We start from the raw sequence: 25,733 nt of genomic DNA on the forward strand, positions 1-25,733 counted from the left end.
TGTCTCAAAAATCTTCCAGAGAATATTACCCCGTTGCTCACCAATATAATCAATGCATCTCTTACGCTGACCTACTTCCCAATCCCATGGAAAGTGGCCAGCACAGTCATGATTCCCAAACAAGGGAAAACCCTCACCAACCCTGAATCGTACAGGCCTATTTCATTATTGAGCACTCTAGGTAAAGTCTACTAGAGCATCCTTAAGGACAGACTCATAGAATTCCTAGACGCTCACCTAGCCATTACAGACTACCAATTCGGATTCGGGGCTGGACATTCCACTCAAAATGCATTGGTTAAAGCAACAACTTTCATCTCACGATCACTTAACGAAAGGAACCACGTCTTAGGCATATTCCTAGACGTCCAGAAGGCATTTGATCAGGTCTGGCATACAGGCCTGGTCGAAAAACTCCACTTCGCTGGACTGCCCGCTCCTTTCGTTAAACTAATAAAGTCCAATCGGACGATCATGATCAAAGTCGACAACACCCTATCCACACCCTTCACTCCACAAGCTGGAGTCCACCAGGGCTCAATTCTTGCTCCAATATTATACACAATCTACAATAGTGACATCCCCGCCCACAGCCCCGCCCACAGCCCACAGATCGGAGACCCTTGTACTGTACGCTGATGACACTGCTCTCCTCACATCAGGACCACATAGAGAGCGTGGACAATTGCCTGTATTCGAAAGAGCCCAAAATTTCCTAGACAGAGTCATTAGGTGGTGCAATAAAGAGACTGACCATAAATCCCTCCAAAACACAACTAATTCTTTTCAAATCCTCAAATGGCCGCAATGCCCGTGGCCAAATAGCTCTGTTAAGAGAGGACCTTATTCTCAGAAACTCGGTTTCCTAGTTGGGAGTTCATTTTAACAGGACTCAACAGGAAAACCGACATTCACCTTGATACGGTGAGAAAGAGGTTTAAACTCCTTTCAGTGCTATCAAGCAAATTGGGCAGGACGGCATCTAAAACACTATTGCACACCTATAAGACATTCATCAGACCCATCATCGAATACAAGGCATGCATCTACGCCTCTCTCAAACCATATGAAATCAATGCCATCATAGCTACCGAAAGAAAAATCCTTAGATCCTGCATGAGGGTGAGCAGTCACTACCCATAAGCACATATATACACATTGGCAAACATAACACCAATTAAGGACAGAATCCTATCCCTCAATAGGAGGTGTGTCCTTCGCACCATCGCAGGCTCGAATAACCGAGCCAAACAAGTACTAAAGACTCCTTGCAATCGCCGAGGGCAAATACTCACCAGGTTTCCACAAAGAAAAGTTCCGTTACCTCCAGCTAAACTTCTACAAAACACTGGACATGAGCTTCCTGGTGAATATTTTGGAAATATTAGAAACAACCCCCATCAAATATCGCAGCTAATAACTGCACGCCAAAAATGCTGATTAAGAGCCGTTCCTACTGTATGGCTGGTAACCCCTGAAGTACCTCCTTCGAGATGCTTGGCAAAGTTCACCCAAATTTCTCTTGTGCGCTTCTAACACATCGCCCACACAAACACGCCATCTTCTAATCCCCATCTCCTTAGTAGTCCACTACTTCTCCACACAAAACGTCATTCATCACGTTTCTCACACCACCACTACTCCTGAGAAAAAAAAGAGGAGTACCCGTTCCTTGAGAAAACGTAAAGCTTAAACATGGTTAAAACTCTGGTTCCAAAACCGTCAAATCCTAGACTATGATTAAGAATATTAGGCAGTAAAAATAATGAGGAATATTAGAGGAGGTTGTCACAAAAAATTTGGAGAGCCTACAGAAAAGAACAGTAATCGAATCGTAGCTCAAGAAAAACTAATAGTATTTTGTAAAGAACATGTTGGATTTGTTAGACATTGGTTACCTATTGATGGCATCATTTAAAATATTATATTTACTAGAATCCTTCTGTTCAAATATTTTGTATTTCTGCAGAGTCTATTTCCTTATTTTGTCTGTTTCGGAAATCAATTGATAAATTTACAATCATTATTTTATTTAGTAACAACAATGTTGTTGATGTTTTTACTGCTTGTTTGATAAGTTTGACTTGACAACGATTTATCAAATATTTACGTATACACAGGCAATTTGTAATTATCTCATTTGTATTATTCCCCCAAAATCCAAAGTTTGACTGACTGTTCCAGGGTCACCAAACTATATTTATACTAAAGACAAACATGTATCGTAGAAATAATTTAATGTGAATGCTGTTGTTACATATTAAAATCGTAAAAAATCCTCCAAAACATCCCAGAGGACGCACAAAAGAGCTAAGACCATCGTATCGGCTCTAAAACTGAGATACGGTAGTCAATATTTCTCAAAAAAGATTTTACAAGAAAAGACTGATGCAATGTATACATATCATTAAAGAAATAAATTAATAATAAATAACAATAGCGATCTAGTTCTGCAAACGCAAGTTACTGTTTCTCATGTATTCCAGTTGTGTATTTTCAAAATAAACGTAATGACCCGTAGATAAACTCGTATTGTATGTAACATTTTTGAATTTCCCCTTAGATACCGCAACTGCCAGACTATACCGATAAACGAGGTTAAAGATAACCGAGTTGGGTTTATAAATGTACACTACCAAACTTCCTGTAGGTCAAAGGTGAATTAATTTAAATATTTTTATTTGATTTGAATTTTTTTCGATTTTTATCTGCTTCTCGGGACCAGTTTTCCTTTAATTATTTATACCCTACGTTTCTGGAACGTTATTACAAGTGAATAAATTCATTTTTTATCAGTAAACGTTATTTAGTATTTTGTCAACATAATTAACAAAACAAGTACACTCTACAAATTAGGATTTTAGGTTTTTGGGTTGTTGTACTGAATTGTGGTCCATGCATTGTTAAGTGCAATGCAAGTCAAAGGGAAGATGATAATATTGGGGGATTTTAAAGCTCGAATAGGCAATCAAGTCATACCCGGAATTAAGCAACAACATAACGAGGATGTCAAAAACGAAAATGGAGAACTGATGATAAACTTCTGCACGAATAACGAACTAAGAAGTAACCCTAGGTAAAAAGGATAAATAATGGGAGAAAAACAACTTAAAATAATCTGATATGCAGACGACGTAATACTACTCTCTCAAAGTGAAGATGATGTACAACGTATGCTGCACCAATTTAATATAACCGCCAGAAAATGTAACATGTTAATTTCCCAAAAAAAAACTGGATCTGGAGCTGGATAATAGAACAAGTGATGGAGTTTAAATATCTGGGCATCACATTATCTAGCTACGGAAAGCTCGAAAATGAAGTGGATAACCAAGTGAATAGAGCAAACAGAGTCGCACGCTGCCTGAATGATACAATATGAACAAATAAAAATATCGGAAAAGAAACGAAACGCAGAATTTACAAAACAGTCATCAGACCAATAACGACATACGCGGCAGAAACAAGACCTGGCACAGAGAGGACAAAAAGGATGTTAGAAACAGTAGAGATGAGAACACTTAGAAAAATTGATGGTAAGACACTATGGGACAGAGCTAGAAGTACAGATATAGGACGTAAATGCAAGGTGGAGAACATCAAGAACTGGGTAATAGAAGAGTAGAATGGAACTATCATATAAGCCGAATGACTGACTACAAATAGAGTAGTAAAGACGGCAAGTAACGGTTCCCCAATAGGAAGACGATCAGTAGGAAGACATACTAAAAATTAAAAAACAGACAGTCATGTCTATATAAAAAGAAAAAGAAAGAAGCATCGTTAAGTCAAACTTCAAAGTCCAAAAATGAGATATAGACCAGTGCTGAAGCCTTTCAAAATTTCATTGACATTTAAAATTGCCGGTCAGTTCAAGCTTTTTTTCTGAGAGTACAGAACAGTTCGTTCTGCACAAAAAGTGATAATAAATATTTTTGTTCAAAATGATCTTACTACATTTCTTGTTTGAATAATTTTTTTGCGCACAGATTCGTGGTAAATCGATATTTTCTGTTTTCCCCTACGAGGGGGGTTTTAGGGAAAAAGTGGTAAATTTTTTGCATTTGTATTTTTTGGGGTCACAAAATTGACATTCTCAGCAAAATTCAGCTTGTTCGTATGATTTTTAGAGTAATTGGCTGTCTATTTCTAAATCATACCTAAGTAAGTGTATCATACAGTGAATTTACTCCAGATTTTCATAGGCCAAACTCTACCTTTTGGCAAATGATTAACAAGGAAAATATATCCTAATGTTTAATATATTAAAAAGCCCGAATGTTTAAACTAACTATTTATAAATTAACGGATTACTTACTTTTTGGTAAAATGGGCAAAATTTCCTAATAGATCTCCTACCCTAATTCCATTTCTAGTGGCTTTAGAAGAATAAGTTGGACCTATCCCTTTTTTCGTGGTACCCAAACCTTGACCCTTTTGATTGTTTTCTTGTTCCTGCAATCCATCAACTTGCTGATGGAAATCAAATACCAGATGAGCTCTATCTGATATCACTAATTGTTCTCTCCAAGTTTTTAATCCCTTTTTCTCGTTCTTTTCAATTTCATCAAACATACCAGGCAAGTGTATAACAACGCCATTACCTAAAATATAAATAGGTTAGTAAAGAAAGATTTAAACAAAGCACTACATGTTACGCAATATTTTATATTTATTAATGCATTATAGCATTACTTGGTATAATTATAGTTCATTATATTAACCTCGAAATGTCCTCATCAACTTAAATACCTAAGTACTAAAGAAAGAAGTGCCAAAGATTCAGGTATCTATTATCCTGCCTACCAACTAAAACCACCCTCTCTTACTTGTGCGCAGCTGACTGTCGCACGTACCGTACTCCAAAAGTGGGGTGGCCGCTGTAAGGATGACGACATTTTTGGAACACTCCCTTCTCTTATCTATTGTTCTAAAGCTATTTTCTTGTGGTATTTTAAAGTAATTACTATTTTAATAGGAATAAGCCACAATTGAAGGTTAAAATAAGTTTATTGACGTTTGACATTAACCCTCCTCCAAACCTCTCGATTCCATCGCTCTTCTAATTTCTTCATTCCATGAGCGTCGATGTCTACTTCTTTTTCTTCTTCCAGGGGGGCTTCCATTTGTGAATTAATTACTATTTAAATGGGAATAAGCCATAATTAAAGGTTAAAATACGTTTATTAAACGTGGACCAGCGGCGGAGTCCACGATTTAAATAGTTTTAGAGTTTTAAACAGGAGACATGAAGTTTCTCCGTTACATGTTAGATGTGTAGCCAATTTGATCCAGTTTAGCAAAACAAGAATCGAAAGTTCTCCTAACCCAGCTTTTAAAGCAAATATTGCTAAACAATGAAATTGTTAAAAGATATATCGTTAGCACACTTATAGATGCCGTATGTTTTTTAGCCAAACAAGAATTAGCGTTTCGGTGTCATTTTGAGTGCGATGACTCTCGACAATCGAGGCGATTACAGGGAATTGTTAATATTAATTGCCAAAAAAAGATCAAAAATTTTGCCAATATCTAGAAATATCAACTGTTTTTTCGGAAGTTTCAAGTGATGTACGAAACGACATTATTGAAGCCATATCTACATTTATGATTGATGAAATTAAGTCAGAAATTACCGAAGAAATTGTTGTAACTGTTATATTCGATGAAAGCACTGATGTTTCAAACCAGTGACCTTTACCTTTATGTAGTATTTAGATAAGTTTGCCCCGACGGTGATGTTTGTGAAAGATTTTTGAAATTTGTTAATTTTAGTGAAGAGCGTTCAGTGGGACCGTCATCGCAAATTTTGTTCAGTGTGTTAAATGAGAATTAGTACAAAAACGTTTACCCACATTAGCAGCAACAAGGTGGGTTTATGCTGGTAGACTCGTTGAGGCTATTTCTTGTATTCGTTCAGAGCTTCTCTAAATATTTAAAGAAATGCATACTGACACAGTAACTTATAATAGAGAGACACGAATTTGTTCGAAAGTTTTTTACATTACATTGCAAAAATATGATTTTAATTTCGTTTGAAATTATTCTACGAAAATCATAAGTTTTGTTTGATATTTTACAGAAAAAAATGTATGACATTGGATTTTGCACGAGAAAGGTTAATGAATTTCTCGAATTTTTGCAATTAGAGCGGAATATTTTGAAAGCCTATGGTTAAAACAGAAAGATTTTGTAAATGATGATGCTCCCAAACACAATAAGAGGCAACAAATTACCAATATTAACGATGATAAAGAGACAAATTCCCAGATAGCGCCTTTCGACAACTTGTAAAGCTATATGGACAAACAATTGATACAGTAAAGTTAAAAACAGAATTGACAGTTCTTTATAATGATCCAGACTATATTTAAAAAGTACAAGAATTGTATCAATATTTAACAATTCCGACTACAAATGAATCTGTTGAAAGAAGTTTTTCAGCAATGAAACGGATTAAAACATGCCAAAGAAATACCCAATTGCAAGATCGAATGTCGTCACTTTCTTTAAACCAAACCCTCTTTCTGTTATTAACCTTTTGGCAAATAAAGGAAATCGCCGAATTGAATTAAAATATAAACAATACTTTTCAAAATAAGTTTTTCGTTTTCCTACTTGTTCGTTTTTAATTTCCGTGAATTTTATAGGCGAATAATCTATATATATATATATATATATATATATATATATATATATATATATATATATATATATATATATATATATATATATATATATATATATATATATCTTTAAGGTATATGACCGTTTAATTTAATATAAAAAATGTGCACTCGTAAGTGAATGGGATGTTATCGGTCTGGAGATAAAAAAGACAAGAGTTGTGCTACTCTATCTATTTATTGAAGACGTTTCGCCTATTGTTCAATAAGCATCATCAGTTCATCTAAAAGAGTGTTATTAGCGATACATCTAATATGAAAAAACAATTAAGTAAATGATCTTACCTTTAAAAGATCTGTAGCATTACAATGTTGTTATTGCAAAGAAACATCAAAAAATTAATATAATAAATATAACAGCAAAAAATATAGAAACACAGAACGCTGGATTTTTTTGTTACAAAATTCTCTTTTGTTACTCAGAAATATACTATCTGACAATTCTTACCCTACATCTCTCATAAATAAATACCTTTTTTCAACAAGTTTTGGGTCTTCTATTGATGATTTACCTGATGGTGATCAACTAAGAATAATTTCTAATAATATTATGAACAACAGTACTCTACTTTCTCCTAACATTGCAACTTCCACCACCCATTACTCTTCACTACCCTATTTCCCATATGTTACTGAAAAGCTTATTAAATTGTACAAACAGAACAATATCCCGGTTAAGATTGCTATCAATAATGCTAAGACTGTCAGGAACTTGTTTTCTAAAATTAAAACACCTCTTTCCTTTTTGGAACAAGTGAATGTAGTCTATCACATACCCTGTTCTGAATGTGATGCATGTTATATTGGTCAGACTGGCCGTTCCCTTAAAGGACGCCTTACTTCACATCGTAGTGACATTAAACTTTCTAAACATACTTGTGCCCTTGCAGAACATGCAATCAACACCAAACATACTGTTAATTTTGATGATGTTAGAATTCTCTGTAGAGAACGTAAACTTAATAAGAGACAATTTATGGAGATGTGTCACATTTTGAAACAACCTAATGCATTAAATAAGAGAACTGATATCAGCAACTTAAGCCAAATTTACCATGCACTAATACTACAAAATTGATTCTTCCGTATTGTACTTTTAATTATTTTTTCTTCTTCAACTTCTTTTATTATATCATAACATTTATGTTGACATCTATAAAACTTTTCCTTCAATCTCACCAGCTGATTGTCATTTCTGACAGTCGAGCTTTCAAATACTTCAGTTTCATGATATGATCATAACAGTCAAGAACCCTAGCCGTGCCGTTGTTTATATAACAATTCAAAATTGACAATTATATTTTTTGATAGATTTAATCAATCAATGTTTTCAAAAGTGAAATTTAAAACAAATTAGTTAAATTGGGAATCTTCCAGCGTTCTGTGTTTCTATATTTTTTGCTGTTATATTTATTATATTAATTTTTTGATGTTTCTTTGCAATAACAACATTGTAATGCTACAGATCTTTTAAAGGTAAGATCATTTACTTAATTGTTTTTTCATATTAGATGTATCGCTAATAACACTCTTTTAGATGAACTGATGATGCTTATTGAACAATAGGCGAAACGTCTTCAATAAATAGATAGAGTAGCACAACTCTTGTCTTTTTTATCTCCAGACCGATAACATCCCATTCACTTACGAGTGCACATTTTTTATATATATATATATATATATATATATATATATATATATATATATATATATATATATATATATATATATATATATATATATAGATTATATATATATATATATAGATTATATATATATATATATATATATATATATATATATATATATATATATATATATATATATATATATATTACTATTTTACTATTACATATTGTTTGGAAATACCTAAAATAAATAAAGTCGTATATTGAGGTTCAAAATAATTTTTTTAAATAATATTTTTTTACATCTGATTTTGGTAATACATACTTTTGAAAAAGTCACGCAATGCAACTGCGTTATACTCTTTTATACTCCCAGGATACTCATATAAATTTTTTAAAGCGTGAGTAATTTTTCAACTGCTTCTACAAAGAATCTACCAATTTTTCAGTTTTTTGATAAATTATAAAAGTTTCAACTTACAGAAGATAATTCTAGAAATCAGCCATTTTTATCAGCCTTACTGTTAATAAATAAAAAAATAGGAACAAAATTTGGATGAATTTGCATAACTTTTGTTATTCTACTCGTACAGAACCTAAAACAATTATTGTTGATAGTAGTTACAGCAACTGTCTTGATAAACTCTCATTTTCTGGTCTATGAGCACTAGTTTGTTCTGGATAAAATAGTGATAATGATGATAATATATTTTGCAAATTGTACTAAAACATTCATGTTTATAAAAAGTATAATGTTTCGCTTTAAAATCCATTTTACAGCAATTTATATATGTATTAATATTTTAGCAACGTACACATAATTGAATTACATATTTGGAATTAGCAGCATAAATCTTGCAAAATATTGTACAAAAAATATCTAGCCTTGCAATATATTACTTTACACAGGCAATAAACCTGGCTTAGAAATACGTAAATATTTTTTATTTCTATGAACAAGCAATCTCGGTTGATAAAACTGAATTTACCACATCATAAAAATCAAAAACAACTACGATGGCGTAATGCCAAGAAACAATTGCAATTCAAAATTAGTTAAACAGAATTCTACAAAATTTGAATTTAAAAAAATTTATACAAAGAAAAATATAAAAATGAAGCAAAATAGTAATTACAGCAGTTATTGTGACATTGAAATTGTTTATCCCAGAAAGCTTTTATCTACAACACTTCAGTCGTCAGAGACGAAAATGCCACTGAACCTCTAAACATCATACGAAGAAGCTTAATTTTGCTAATAATGTCAATTTTGGGACCTAAAAAAGATAAAAAAAAAAGTTGACCACCTTTACCCCCCCCCCGCCTTTCCCCTAAAACCCCCTCCGTAGGGGAGAAAAAACGGAAAAAACCGTTTTAATAAGAATCTGTACGACCTAGAAAAAAATGTTTTAAATAAAAAATTTAGCTAAGATAATTTTAAGCAAAAATGTTTATATCAAACGATTTATAAAAATGTTTTTAATTTGTGTAAACTATATTTGTAATGTGTATGGGAAAAAGTAATTGTGAAAATAATAACCATAAGTCGAGAAAAATTAACACGTATAGATTTGATATTCAAATAAAAAATTAATTTTTTGTAAAATTTATAGTTAAAATATATTATTTATAACTATAATACACAACTATTTAAGTTGCTTATTATTTCATAACCTTTTCTACTAATAATAAAAAGATAAGAGTAAAATTTTGCAAAATAAATATTTATTTTAAATTGTAAAAACAAATTACTCGGTTAAATAATCAATTCACAAATTAACTAAATACATTTTTTTGATCTATGCTACGAGGTACCGGAGATATTGCGACAAAAATACTTGTTGATAGCAACTCAGTAACTTGAATTGCTATCAACAAGTCCTCGTAGAAACTTTGTCTCAGGAGCAGCAACCTCATGTAGAGACTTACGTTGCCATGTCATCAATTCCACTTGTAACTTTAACATCCTAACATATACGACGGAATAATGTAACCTAAATTTGGATTAATACCATTTAACGGGTTTTTACTCAAATATTTAGTAGCTCAAAACATGTACACCTAGACAGACTGATGATGGAATATACGTAGATTCCGAAAACGTTTTGTGATTGTGATGTAGCCCGATTAGGTGTTTTAATTATATACCTTTTATAAAGGATTTTAAATAAATTTTTTAATTATTATTTCTGTGGGAAATGAAGAAACTGATGATGATGTCTTCTTATCGGAAGAAGACAACTTAGTTATTTAGGTGTGAAATTATATATTTGTATTACTAATTATAAGTTTATATGACGCTACTACCCGATATACCTATATTTTTTCTGCAGCAGTCCCGAAAATAAAACTTTCGGTATGATTTATTAAATCGAAAGTACCATCTTACAAAAGACGTACCGAAAGTAGCTACTTTCGGGACTAATTTTTTCACTTTCGGGACGATTTTGGGTAGCTAGGTAACGGCTTTGACAAAAACATCAACTTTGAATTTTATTATGACAACGCTTGTCAATTAAGATTAGTGTGTTTTCGTTTTTCAATTCCAAGAAAAGGAAATCAGCAGTGAAAGTGAAGCCGAAATGATTCCAGATTAGATTAGGGAAACTGCTAAAGCCGCTATTTATGAATTATTGCCGGTAAAGTCATGAAAGATGTATGAATTGGTCTACGATTTATTTCAAAAATGGAGCAATGATAAAAATGTACGTAGTACTATAAAAAATGAAGAAGTTATTCTTGCATATCTAATGGAAAAATCTAATATCTTGAAGCCATTACTTTGGAGCAATTACTCGAGGCTAAGTCCACACTTAACATTAAAAATAATATAGACATAAGCCGCTATCCAAAAGTTATTGCTTTCCTTAAAAGAAAATCCATCGGCTATAAACTAAAAAAATCGAAAGTATTGAATAAAAAAGAAATAGATAAATTTTCATCAGAAGCTGAAGATAAGATCTACTTAATGACAAAAGTTTTTTTTTGTAAATTTTAGGTTGCATTAATAATTGGTTTGGCAGGCGCTTGTCGTCGTGAGGAGCTTTGCAAAATGAGTTTAGATGATATAGAAGATAAGATAACCATGCTAGTGATTAAAATTCCTAATTCTAAAACGAACATGGAAAGAACCTTTGTGGTTATTGGAGAAAATAACATTTCTTTATATAGAAAATATTTGTCATTACGTCAATCAAACACACCGCATCGTAGATTATTTGTATATTACAAAAATGGAAGGTGTACTATACAACCTATTGGTATTCACATTTTTGGAAAAATCGCCTGTACTATTGATGAATTTCTTAAATTACCGCATCCCAAAGAATACACCGGGCACTGTCTACGAAGGAGCTCAGCCACTTTACTGTCCGATAGTGGTGGTACCAAAGAATATTAGCCAACTTGAAAATACACGGACGATGGATCAACTAATGTAGCAGAGGGATACGTAGAAAATTCTTTAAGAAATAAAATTCACATAACTTCACAGATTGAAAGTGGTCGCAACCAAGTTAATATCTCAAAAAATGGTAAAAGTACAGACACGTCTAACACTAATTTCAATACTGCCACTTCTGTTAATATTCCTAACAATAGCAATGTAAATAATTGTTATAATTGTGTTATTAATATTCACAAGTAGGTTTTTCTAATGTTGAATTCACAAGAGTAACTTTAAAGTGTTTAATAAAAGTTCATAAGTAAAGTTTATCCATATATTCTTTTTAACATATAAAACGGCTGCAGAAAAAATATTGTACGTAACACGATCCAAAAGTATCTTTACGAGACTCGCAGGATTCCAGAACTCGCCTACGGCTCGCCCTGGAAACTTCCTACTCGTCTCGTAAAATATCACTTTCGGAACTTGTTACGTAAATTACTATATTATTAAATTGTAAGGAAATGTCCTAAACCAATATTTAGTATTTTTATAAAAATTAATGTGGGTACGTAATGTTGACATTTTAGTTTTCTTATATTAAAGTAATTTTTTGTTCTCCTTCACTGAGGTACTCATTTATTGCTTAATCCTTTAAGAGTTTCCTCATTTGCATTTTATGATGTATTGTATTTGAGGTTTGTCGGGGTGGTCATAATATTAAAGTCGATTGAAAATTCAGATAAGAAGGTGTCAATTATTACGTTGTTTCTGCCTTGACCAACCCTGTATTTAGACCTTTGCTATAAAATGTGATCAATCATTTTCAAATGTAATACTATGGCATCAGATCAGCATTTATGGTGCAAATGGTTGATGTTCCAAGAAGGGACGTTTGAAAAATAATTCATAAAATCCTTATACAATAAAAAAAAAACACACAATTACAACAGTATTCTCGAATCCATTTTTAATAGATACTTAGCGTATGTACGTCAGGTTTTTATAATTAACTATAACTATGTATCTGACGTTTAATTGTTTACACTTCGAAAATATCAGTCTAAAAATAACTACCTGTTAATCTCGTGGAAGATCATGTGACAAGTTAGAACTATAAAGAACATAGTTAAAATTTCCGATGTATTTCGTAACAACTAAATCTCACAACAATTCTAAAATTCCATGTTATTCGGATGATACTAGATGTCTCTACAGTCTACTATGTCATTCTTATATTTTTAGAATTTTTACAAGGCATGTTCCAGTACATCTGTTTTTATTCTTGGCAATGAAATCACGAGGAAAATCTTAGCAATGACCATGATATCTTTATTTATAAACAGACTCCAACACAATTATTTTTTTTTTCGCTACGACTTTTTAAAATTATAGGATTCCTACAAATTTAATTGTTGTTATACAAATTGTTGTGTTTTTTTTATAATGGCAACGACGATATTTTGCAACAGTTATTCTTTCAATTTAATTTATTCTTACAATGCTTTCTTTCTTCTTTCCGAGAACGACTGCAGCCGACAGTTGCAGTTGCAGCCGCGGCATACGTCATGACTTTGCAGTATGTATGAGACTTTGTATGATACTGATTCCGATATCTGACTGCAACTGTTGCCCGGCACGGCAGAACGTCATTTGCTGTGCCGCCCGACGACACACTTGAACAAAAATAGTCACAGTACTGCTGTTAGTACCGTCGTGAAGATGGACGACATGGAAGTATTGACAAACGAAATAAGTGATTAATTTATTGATTAAATATCCCTGTTTATTCGACTGCAAAAACATGAATTATAAAAATTTACATCTCAAAGAAAATGTTTGGAAGGAGATCGCCCACAAAGTGAATAAAATCTTTTGATAAACGTTTCATAAGAGTCTTCTTCCAGTCTAGTTAAGTACAAGGGTTGTGTAAGATTTCTCCTAAAGCAATAATACAATAACCATTGATCGTAATCTTCTTCGTCTTGCAGTAAAATTTGCAGCGTTTCATAATCCATACCTTTTATGTATTACCCAACCTCAACTGTTAAGTCACCAAGTAACTAAAGTAGCTGCTGCTGTCACTTGACGTCACTTTCCGGCAAGGATCTATTGAGGAGTTTAACCAAGCCACAAGTCTTTATCGTTTGTCATACTTCTCCATCATAGGCCGATCAGACACCAGTGTAATCTAGTCTAATTCAGTAAACAAACAAAAACAAAATGTCTGACGATAGAGCTATTTTAAGTTTTCCACGAATGTTATTGCACAATAGTATATGTTACATTTATATATTCCTAATGTTGAAATAGACACTGGTTCTACTTTTATCATCTATTCAAAAAAGCCCTCGAGAAGAAAGTTATACATATTATATGCATACCACAAAATCAGGTGTAATGAAAGTTTGTAAACGATATCATAACACTGGAACGAAAAAATCAGCAAAACGAACAGGCATAAAACCGAACGTTAGTCAATACGATGAGCTTAGAATAATATGCTGACTTTCTTTAGAAGATCGTCGCAGATCCGCAAAAGAAATTAATGCTATTGTCAAATCAACTGGCTTACTAATATCGGACCGCACTATCAGAAGAAAGTTGGAAATGGATTGCTAGCACGAACTCCTAGAAAGAAGCCGTTCCTGATCAAAAAACATAGACTAAAACGCATTGATTGGGCTTTGGTACACAGAGGGTGTACAGAAGAACAGTGGAGTAAGGTAATTTGGAGTGATGTAACCAGAATCTCGATATTTGGGAGAGACGGAGTGAAGTTGACACTATGAAGCATCCTGTGAGTGTCATGGTATGGGCTTGTATAATCACTAATGGAGTTAATCGTTTAGCAGTAATAGAGTGGAATATTAATGCAAAAAAATATCAGGAACAGATACTGCAAGCCAAACTGCTGACGACTATTCAAACACTATTTGTTTGAAGGGGATGCCCAACAATGCATCTTCCAGCAGGAAGGAGCGCCTTGTCATACGGCTAAGACTTCCATGGATTGGTTGAAAAACCATGACGTTACTGTCCTGCCTTGGCCTGGAAATAGTCCCGATCTAAATCCAATAGAAAATTTATGGTCAAGGCTGAAAGTGTAGTATCACGCCGAAACCAAAGAAACAAGAGAGAACTGATAAAAGGCATTATTCAAAACTGGTTCGGAGTTATTACACCAAAAGGTTTGGCTCGTCTCGTGAACTCCATCCCTTCGTAAATCCCTTTTCTATCTAAAGCCAGCAGATACATAATAGTATACGGGCTTTCAGTTTTTAATGTAGAAGTTTCTTGAAGAATTCAATAGATTGCGCCCTATATTTTATGCACACAAAGAAAATTTAATGAAGCCCTCACAAACCTAGACATGGAAATCCGAGTGAACGGTGAATACATCAATAATATCCTCTACGCCGATGACACTGTGTTACTAGCAACCAGCCTAAACGATCTGCAGGCCTTACTAGACCGAGTGCGAACTGTGAGCGTATCATACGGACTGAACCTTAATATTAAGAAAACTAAATTCATGGTTGTCAGCCGTACAAATTTAGATCCCGGGGCACTAATGGCAGGTAGCGAAGAGATCCAGAGAGTCGACAGATTCACTTACCTCGGAACTACCCTCAACGTACAATGGGACTACGCTCAAGAGATTAGATCCAGAATTGAAATGGCACGGTCTACATTTATTAAGTTGAGATCCTTGCTGTGCTGCAGTGATCTCAGTTTGGGAACCAAGATGCGGATAGTGAGCTGCTACGTTCTTCCAGTGTTACTATATGGAGTTGAAGCCTGGACACTGACGCAAGCCACTGAAAAACGAATCGAAGCCTTCGAGATGTGGATATACAGAAGGATACTAAAAATATCTTATGTGGACCATGTCACCAACGTTGAGGTCCTACAGCGCATGACAAAAGAAAAAGAAGTGCTTAATTTAATTAAACAACGTAAGCTTGAGTACCTCGGCCACGTGATGCGGAACGAAGAAAAATATCGAATTCTTCAACTTGTTATGCAGGGTAAAGTATTTGGCAGAAGAGGACCGGGACGCCGTCGTATCTTGTGGTTGAAAAATCTCCGACAATGGTTTGGGATGACCTCAGCGGAGCTGTTTCGCAGAGCAGTCAACAAAACCATGATAGCCTTGATGATCGCCAACATCCGGACCGGATAAGGCACTGAAGAAGAAGAAGAAGAAAAAAAATGGGGTCCAGATCTCCAATTCTGTTACAAACCTCGCAAAGGTTGCTCTATAGTATTTTAATTTTATGCAAATGTGCTGGATAACATGCGTGGCCAAACTTCATTTTACAGATAGTAGTTATACTTGTACGATTGTAATCGTATTTGATGTACTAAGGATTTCTTCTCAATTTGGTTTCTAAAGGGTGTTTTTTAGAGGTATAGAAATGTAAGTTGATAACACTTTTTTAACTTTCGACCGTTTTGACAGCTGTTCAAAATACGTATCGCACACTACGTCCAATTTATGGTCAACATAATCCATCAGAGCAACTAATTCGATTTACCATGGAACGTTTTTGCACCACGTTTAGTCTAACTGATAATATTCATTCACAGACACGTCGTACAGTGCGTACAGAAGAACTGTTTGCTGCTCCTAGAGTTTAACATACAGTAAGAGCCGAATCAGTCTATCTGCCATCATGTACAGCACATCTTGCTTTGCGAGCTACAAAATCCAGCTCATGCAAGAATTGAAGGTACATCATCACCTAGCAAGGCCTAGATTTGGTGAGTGGGTCCAAAACGAGATTGCCGTTGATTCCGATTTCCATAAGAGAATTTTGTTTAACAATGAAGCTCACTTTTGGTTGAATGGCTACGTCAACAAACAAAACTACCATATTTGGAGTTAAGATAATCCTCAAATGTATGTTGAGAAACCATTGAAACCCCAGAAAACTGACTGTTTGGTGTGCTTTATGGTCTGGTGGAATCATCGGATGGTACTTCTTCAAAAACTATGCTGGACAGAACGTTACAGTCAATGGTAACCGCTATAGAGCCATGATTACTGCCTTTTTTATTCTCCAATTCAACAGCCATGATGTGCTGGAGCTGTAGTTTCAATAAGACGGCACAACATGTCACACAGCTCGTGCCACGATTGATTTATTGAAGAAAACGTTTGGTAACCGCAGTTTCGGACCGTGAATTGGCCTCCAAGATTGTACGATTTAACACTGTTAGACTATTTTATGTGGTGATATGTGAAGGTGCTAGTCTACACCGGTAAGCATGAAACGATTGACCACTTGGAGGACAACGTGTTATTGTTGATATACGTCGACAAATATTGGAAAAACTCGACAGAGCTAACCATGACAGTCATATGCCAGAAATCATTATCATAAAAAGATTATCTTTCGAATAAAGTTAAAGTCATATCAATTTAAAAAAACCAGTTTTGTTTTATTCCATTTTAAAGTTTTATACCTCTAAAAAAACACCCTTTATTTTATTATATCCAGTTGGATTTGTAAAACAGTACTCTTGCCATAAAATGTCCACTTCTTCAACATTTTTTGTTTTGATAAATTTATATGTTCTTCTGTAGATAATTCACAATTTATATCTCCTCCCATTTGTATACTTTCTTTGGCAATATTATCTGCGACTTCATTGTGTGTACCTGCGTGTGATTTGACCCAGTAGAATTTAATATGTTTATTATGATCTTGTAAATTTTTAAGTATATTTTTAATGGTGAGTATAAAAAGAATTATTTCTGATTTATTATATACCAGTGACCAACATAAAGTAATAACATGTCTAGCAACTTGCTCATGAAGGAATTATATAGATAAATGAAAAATTTTGTGTTGATAGTATTCAACAAATGGCGGTCATTTACTTATATGTATAAAATACTTAAAAATTTCAAGAACACACTATCAAAATAGATAAAATTGTAAGTAAATAACGGATTTATTAATTAAGATCCAATTACCTCTTTCACTATCAGTTAAAAATAAGTATACACTCAAAATGTTAATATGTTGTGTAAATATTCCCATTAAGCATCTTTATCTTATTGACGCAGAGCGACAGACTTTCCTTAAAATTTATAATAAAGAAATCAACTTAATCATAAGATACAAGCAATAAACGACAAAAACAATTGCAATATGGCTTTATTTGGACTATGATAACTATTTCTAATTTTTTTATTATCAGATATAAGTATTTACAACTGATATAATAAATAACAGATCATTAAGTCTGATATTGTATAATGGAGTCAAAATTACTTGTTACAACAAAAAGCTTTTTAAATGAGCAAACTTTAGGTTATACAACATATATAACAAGATTCCTAGATAACATAGATCAAGATATGAGAAATATGGAAATACGTGCTTGGCGGAGGAAGGCGATGGATAGGGACGACTGGAGAAAAATTCTTGGGGAGGCTAGGACCCACACAGGGTTGTAAAGCCAAAATGATGATGATGATGACATATATAATATATATATTATATTTGTTTTATATATATATATATATATATATATATATAATATAATATATAAAACAAAAGGTTATACACAAAACAATCAGAAGTTGATCATGATTTTAGTTCCTTATTTGTACCATTAGGGAGCGGTCATGTCAGCGCTATTACTGATTCTAAAATAAGACAGAGTGGGGCAACAAATGCAACTTTAGATATTTTTATATGTAGATGCTGCGTGGTCGTAGGGTAGCATTAAATTTTTGCGCTTTATAAAATTTTTTGAAGAAAATAAAATATTATTTTAACTTTTAATAAATGAATCTTTTAGAAAAAATATTATGATTCAAATTTTTAATTTAAATATGTATAAATCTACAAGATTTATACATATTTAAATTAAAAGGGCTACAGGCTAGCCCCTTTCTAGTCATGGGCTACAGGTTAGCCCACGACTAGAAAACATAAAAAAAATACGGACGCTAATAAGGGCGGCTTTTATACCTAAACCTGGCAAAGTCAGACATGAGTAAATTAAGTCCCTGAGGCCGATAAGTTTAATGGAATTCGTAATGAAGACTAGGAAAACTGCTCGATATACATATTAGGAATGGTGTATTGGTTGAAATTCCGATACATCAGGGACAATATGTATATCAAGCAGTTTTTTCGTAGTGTAGGAACAAACCTATTTTTAATTCAAAGTTAAAAAAAACTTAATTTACATGTAATAAAAAAAATAAATACTTTGAATATTGTAAATTTCATACCTTTTTAAGTTTTAAAATTAAAACTTATAACAATTTAACCCTTTTCCGCATCATGTGCCATAAATGGCACAAACCAAAAAAAATTTTTTTTAATGTTTTAACTCAATTTTTGTCGTAGCCCCATGGCAGCCCATATGTGACACGTACTAATTGTACGCGAGATAAATCTGGCATAGTTCTGACGGCGAGATAGGCAGCCGTGCGCAGTTTCAAGTTCATTCTTGTTAAAATTCTGAACCATGTGAAACAGTGGAGGTTATTTTTCATAGTAAAAACGTTTTTTACGACGAGAAAAAATTTAAATTTATTGTATTGTAATATTAGATATCTGCTTAAGTACTAAAAATTAGGAATGTTGAAAGTCTCTCGAAAACCCCAAAAAGGGTTTGTGCTATATATGGCACACTATGAAGTTATGGACTAATTGATTGTTTTTGTAGATATGGATCCTAAACTCTTTTATGGTACAATGAATGCAGTTAGAATTCCAAATAGTACTAATAGTGAAGAATCAGATCTATCCGATGAAGACGGCACAAATGAGATGATATTGTGTCAAGATAGTGACAATGACGAGCGTGACAATTTACCAAGCAATGTCAAGGAAACTGTCATTGCTGCCACATCCTCAGATTCCTCAAATGATGATACCCCTTTGTCTGAAAGACTACGATATAAAAGGAAGAAATCTCATAATTGGGTGAAAGGAAATCTGAGGAGATCAGAAAATGATACAAAATTTACTGGTTCTGAAAATTTACCTTCTTCGATTTTACAATTAGATTCTCTGGTCCAATTTTTTAAGTTTCTCTTTCCTGATAGTCGTATAGAGCATATCACACACCAAACAAATTTATACATAGTGCAACAACGTCCAGATAAACCGGCTAATATAAAAAAATATGAAATAGAAAAATTTATAAGAATTACTATTTACATGTCGATAATTCAACTTCCATCAACAAGACACTATTGGAATGCCTATATTGGTCACCGTTAGCGATGTGATGAGCTGTAACAGATTCGAAGAAATAAAATGTTTCGTGCATTTCAATAACAATGATGACATGATTGAAAATGATCAGCCTGGATATGACAGATTATTCAAAATTAGACTTGTTCTGAGCCAAATCAAAGAATTACTACTCATGGTTCCGAAAGAATAATGTATAGCTGTAGACAAACAGATTATACCAACAAAAGCGCGAAGCCAGCTAAAGCAGTATAACCCAAAAAAACCACATAAGTGGGGCTTCAAAAACTTTGTGCTGAGTGGTATTTCAGGATTCAGCTATGACTTTAATTTGTTTGCTGGTTCCCAGAGTAATATTGTACCTCTAGGAGCACCAAATCTTAGTATGAGCAGCAACGTGGTTGTCAAATTAGCAGATTCGATAACAAAACATCCACATTTCAAGTTGTTTTTTGACAATTGGTACACCAACATACCTCTTATGATATATCTGGTCAGATCCAAATGTCACTTTTACCTTTGGGAACAGTAAGACTTAATCGTGTTCCTGGAGTTGTGATGCCAGCTGAGAAAGAAATGAAGAAGCGCGGCAGAGGTCATATGGTAGAGAAAATAGACAACGTGGATGTCAGTGTAGTGTCGTGGTTTGATAATAAAATCGTTACTACAATGTCAACATATGCTGGAAGTGAAGCAAAGGGAGAAAAAGGAAGATTTTTCAAATAAGAAAGTATACATAAAATGGTACCTTGTCCTAACAGTGTCCTAATCTACAACAACTGGAAGGTGTAGATCTTCTTGATTCCATGTTAGGATTTTATCGTATAAAAATCAGATTGAAGAAATATTATTTACAAATATTTTTTCATTTTATTGACATGACAGCCGTGAACTGTTGGTTATTTATTAGCCAAAAGAGCGAAGAAATTTGATTTACCCCTTTTGGATACCAAAATAGCAATAGCCGATGCTCTATGCAAAGCCGGAAAACCAATTAAACAGAACAGAGTAGGAAGACCGTCAAATAGTAGCATTCAGCAGATGTACGAGAACAAACGCAAAAAGGGACCCACTAAAGAAATACCCCAAGAAGACATCCGTAAAGATGGGCTTGATCATTTTCCCTATTGGGATGAGAGCACTAGGTCAAGATGCAAATTTCCAGGCTGTACAGAGAAAACATATATAGTGTGCACAAAATGCACAATACCGTTGTGTATTAATAAAGAAAGAAACTATTATTTGCAGTTTCATACTGTATAGTGTATAGTTTATGTAAAAATAGAATTAAAATTCTTATCTGAGAATTTATTTTTGACAAAAAACAAAAATTCATGCGGTAAATGGTTAATATATTAAAAATAAAGATTTTATTGTGTAAAAAACAAAAGACAGTTTGCAAATCAATGGCGTCGAAATTTGTTTAGGAGTGGATGCATAAGTTAAATAAATAACTCCGTTCATACTCCTTTCGCACTTCCCCCTAACTATATTTTTCATGATGGTTTTAAGCCGACCGACGGCCACGGTTTGAGTTTATGCAGTCGCCCTCTTAAGGATTGTTTTGAAGTATAATAACCGTAACCAAATCGTCTTTTTGAATTGTTCTTCTTTATGCCTCGTAACTGCTCCATAAAAAAAAGGTATTACAAATGTAAGGAGAACATAGTAATAATTTTTTAATAATTAAAAAATATATACCAATCTTTTCAAGTTGGTGAGTTTTTAAGTGAAAGCCAAAGTTTAAGCTGAAATTTCAAGAGTTTCTAAATGGAATATCGGTGTTATACTACTTAAATTTGAATTAAGTTTGTTTATAATTAATACTTACAGCTTGTCAATGTAAGGGTATGCGAAACAAGCTCACATTGAAGTTGTGGTAGAGAAAATTTACTTAAAAAATTGTGTTTGTAATTTTTCTTTTTTTATAAGCTTTAGAATGACTTATCTTGTTTTTATTGAGGATTGAAAACAATTAACTATTTTAATTGATTGTGTGCAAAAAAAGTGTTGTTTAGCAAAGTATATTTTCAAAAAATATATTATTTTTAAACTGTAAGATACAACTGGTTTCAAAGAAAATAAGATAATAATGGATGTTTTACTTGTTTCCCCAGAAATGTCAATTAAAAATTATTTTTTTTTACATAAGTAAATCAGAAAAATAATAAGAAGTTTTGAAAATCTACTATACTAATTCTGCATGTCAACGATTCTTTGTCACTGGTTTATGATATTATCAGCTGTGTCATAAAAACTGCTTATCAATATTTTTTTGGTAGATCTTCGTTAATTATTAATAATTATAAAAAAACGGGTGTGGCAGTCCAGTGGGACTGCCGGTGGAAGTTACACTTCTATACACGCATTCGCCGTTACAAATTTATTTGGGAGTCAATCTGCAAAATCATTACATATGTAATTCTATAGGTAAGACATATCAGAAAGAGAAACAGAATTAATAACAACTTACTAACAATGAAGGATTGAATCAATATTTTGATGAAAATGTATATTTTTATTTTCATATATGTATGAAAGAAGTTGAATGCAAATTTTTTTTACACATACTCTGCAGTAAAATTCATTGTTTATTTTGTTATTAATATAATAATACAATTGTCTTTTCATCTTGTTCAGCATTTGTGTTTGGGCATAAAATGTAAATGAGTATTATTGTAGATATGCTTTTCTCGATTTGAACTGTCTTTTAGCAAAGCAAGCTCCATATATGAGCTAGGCTTTTGCTTATATTTAGTACAAGTTTGTTTTTCGTTGTTAGAAAAGTCTTCTAATTTTATTTTAGAAAACGGTAAAATGATATTTAAAATACCAAAATTTAGACCTAAAATAATACAATATAAATTAAACTGCCATATTAATAAGTATTTAAAAATGACAATAATATATATAAAAAATACACTACAATACAGTGCAACATAATTCCATATAATAATACAATACAAATTAAAATGCAATATCCATAAGTATTTAAAAATGACAATAATGTAATAATATTAACAAAAAAGTCCTCCCCGACTGGGAATCGAACTCCGGTCTCCGCGTGAGAGGAGGGGATACTGACTACTACACTACCGAGGACATAACACAAATGTATTTCAAAATTGACAGTTCTGGTTCATACAGTGATTTATTGAGATTATTATTTTGAAATACAAAAGAATAATATAATTATAAACATTTAATAAATAATATAAAACATATCACATAAATAATAATATTAATAAATATTTTACTATAATATTATATGTATATATATCTTTATATAATATTAAATTATATATATAAAAGGAACATTTTTATATTCGACAGAGGAAGAGAGAGAAAATATATCTTCTGTCTCTCTCTTACTCATTATGTTTCATATGTAATGATTTCACAGATTCACTCCCATACAAATTTCCAACGTGGAGCGCGCGTATAGAAGTATAACTTCAAAAATTCAATTTAGAGAAACAATTCAATTTTCGCATGAGCTTATTAAATATTAACTGTGCCAATTTGAGACTGGGTAGTGAGATTTCTGAGCGGTATTTGGTGCAAGACACAATAGGTGGGCGAGTTCTCACTCCTGATACGAATTTCCTAATAGTTAATAGAGAAAAAATAGCTCAAACTTCTACTATATTTGAGGTGGTGCATTAATTTTGTAGAGGTGTGTACTTAATGGAAGATGTCAAGTAAGCCAATGGATTGTATTAAGCCCAGTGTAGATCTGACAGCTTCCAGGAAAAAAAATATTATATTTTCTACGTAAATTTTCAATAATTTTTTTGTTTATGGAGCAACTTTAACTCACAAAGTTTAAAACTACACCTAAATTCCTCCATCTAAAGAATATTTTTCGATACAATACATACTTTTCTCTCAATATCACAACAAATAAAAAGTTACGATTTCTTAATATTTTTCTTCTTTATTTTCACAAGTTTTAGGTAAGCATTTACAGATTATATTGATAAAAACAAAAAAATAATGACATACCCAATTTTTCATGATTCACAAGATAAGATGACTCCTAACTTTAAGACTTAACTCTCTTAAGATGTTACAAAAAATAAACAATTTCCAATAATTTTTATATTTTGATGATTTGACACTATGATAAAGATAAACCAAAAAGGAATTTAATTAAAACAAAGGGCTTCAACATGAATATTAAATTTAAAAATAATAAAATGTAAGCTGATCTTACCTATAATTGATTTTGAATTGGGGTGGATGATACCACTTGGAAGAAGGTGGAAATCATATTCAACTCCATCAGTTACTACTGTGTGCCCAGCATTGTTACCTCCCTAGAGAAAAAAAATATACTAAATTATTCGGATCTTATTTTCATATTACGAAATAAATATATGAGAATTCTTTGTTCCTTATTATTACATCGACTTATATTCTTGCCATTTTTTTCCTTCATATTCAAGGGCAGTTTTACACAAATAAAATACTTCGAAAAAAATAATCACATATAAACTATTTTTAACATCTAAATTGTGGTGCACCTTTTATTAATCATACTTATCGCATAATCAAAAATTAATTACAAATAAACACAAATTGCCAAGGTTGATGATATTTTAGAAGAGTTTTTTAAATAATAAGGCAAACAACTGATGTCATGCACAATATAATTTGTAAAATCTGGTCAGAATAAGAAATAGCAAAAGAATGGATCATATGACCAATATTCCCATTGCAAAAAAAGGAAAACCAACTGGAGTTTGATAAATACTGAGAAATAATCTCTCTTACTCAATACTATTTGTTAAATGTTTTCTATAAGTTTTGGAAGCCCTAGGGTCAAGCCTCTATAGGAGTGTCTGAACCCTTATTGAACCTGTCTGTAACATGTAACATATGTTAATTATTCTAAAAGTATTCTAAATACATCCCCCAGTTTTCTATTTTTGTGTTATAGGTCACTCTCCAATAAGTAATAAAAAATCTAGGCCTTGAGAGATAGTTGGTTGTTTTCAGCACTTGCATTTAGTGTAGTATAAACTCCCTCATTTATTTAGTTATAAAATAAACAATAACAATAAATATTTAAACCTGACACAATGTATTAGCAAAATTGTATTAAACATTAACAACAATGTAAAGCCTACAAAAAATGAACAAGAAGTGAAATCAAATTAAAAGAATATGTTAATTGATTATCCAAATTTAACTTTTGGGAATAAATGCGGGATGAAAGGATGCCAGAAGTTGCTAATCCCAAAAAAATCAGTTCATATATACTGGAATAGTTTTTAAGTTTTGAATATGGATTAATCTACCACCCTACCCTGAACACAGAAAACCTGACTATAGTTATAATTGACAAACAGTAATATTTTAAAGTATTGATCAATTTATTTTAAATATATAGATTCAAGTACCTGGCACCGGCAAACAACATCTACATCTGCAGCAAGCATATCCACAACTTTTCCTTTTCCTTCGTCTCCCCATTGGGCCCCCAACACCACCGTCACCTTGGACTCACCATCCGTTCTGGGTTTTTTTCGGGGTGATCCGTTTATACCATTTGTTGTACTGGACATGGTAACTCTTTTTATATTTAAAATATTTTATATTAAATGTAAAAAAGATGAAAAATATTTAAATAAAGTGACAAGTTTTTGCGAATATTCACAGAACCAATCAGCTGTAACAAACTACACTACTTCACCACTATCCGTAAAATACACCACGAGGGAAACGAGCGAGGATCGAGGATTCCTTTAATCTTTATCACAGACTTTTTCAGCTGATTAGCCTCTATGATTATAAAATG

General features: G+C 32.6%; 1 protein-coding gene across 1 annotated transcript in view; it reads right to left on the reverse strand.

Moving 5' to 3' along the window:
• The window catches only part of Adss (adenylosuccinate synthetase), a 44,163-nt gene extending 18,430 nt beyond the window's left edge, over nucleotides 1-25,733 (reverse strand). The window contains exons 1-3 of the mRNA XM_072541254.1: nucleotides 25,336-25,733; nucleotides 24,147-24,249; nucleotides 4,319-4,604 (exon numbers count right to left, since the gene is read on the reverse strand). Coding sequence (XP_072397355.1) covers nucleotides 4,319-4,604; nucleotides 24,147-24,249; nucleotides 25,336-25,500 — 554 coding nt within the window. The 5' untranslated portion in view covers nucleotides 25,501-25,733. The remainder of the gene's footprint in view (nucleotides 1-4,318; nucleotides 4,605-24,146; nucleotides 24,250-25,335) is intronic.

The sequence above is a fragment of the Diabrotica undecimpunctata genome, chromosome 8 (genome assembly GCF_040954645.1).
Source record: "Diabrotica undecimpunctata isolate CICGRU chromosome 8, icDiaUnde3, whole genome shotgun sequence".
NCBI lineage: Eukaryota > Metazoa > Arthropoda > Insecta > Coleoptera > Chrysomelidae > Diabrotica > Diabrotica undecimpunctata.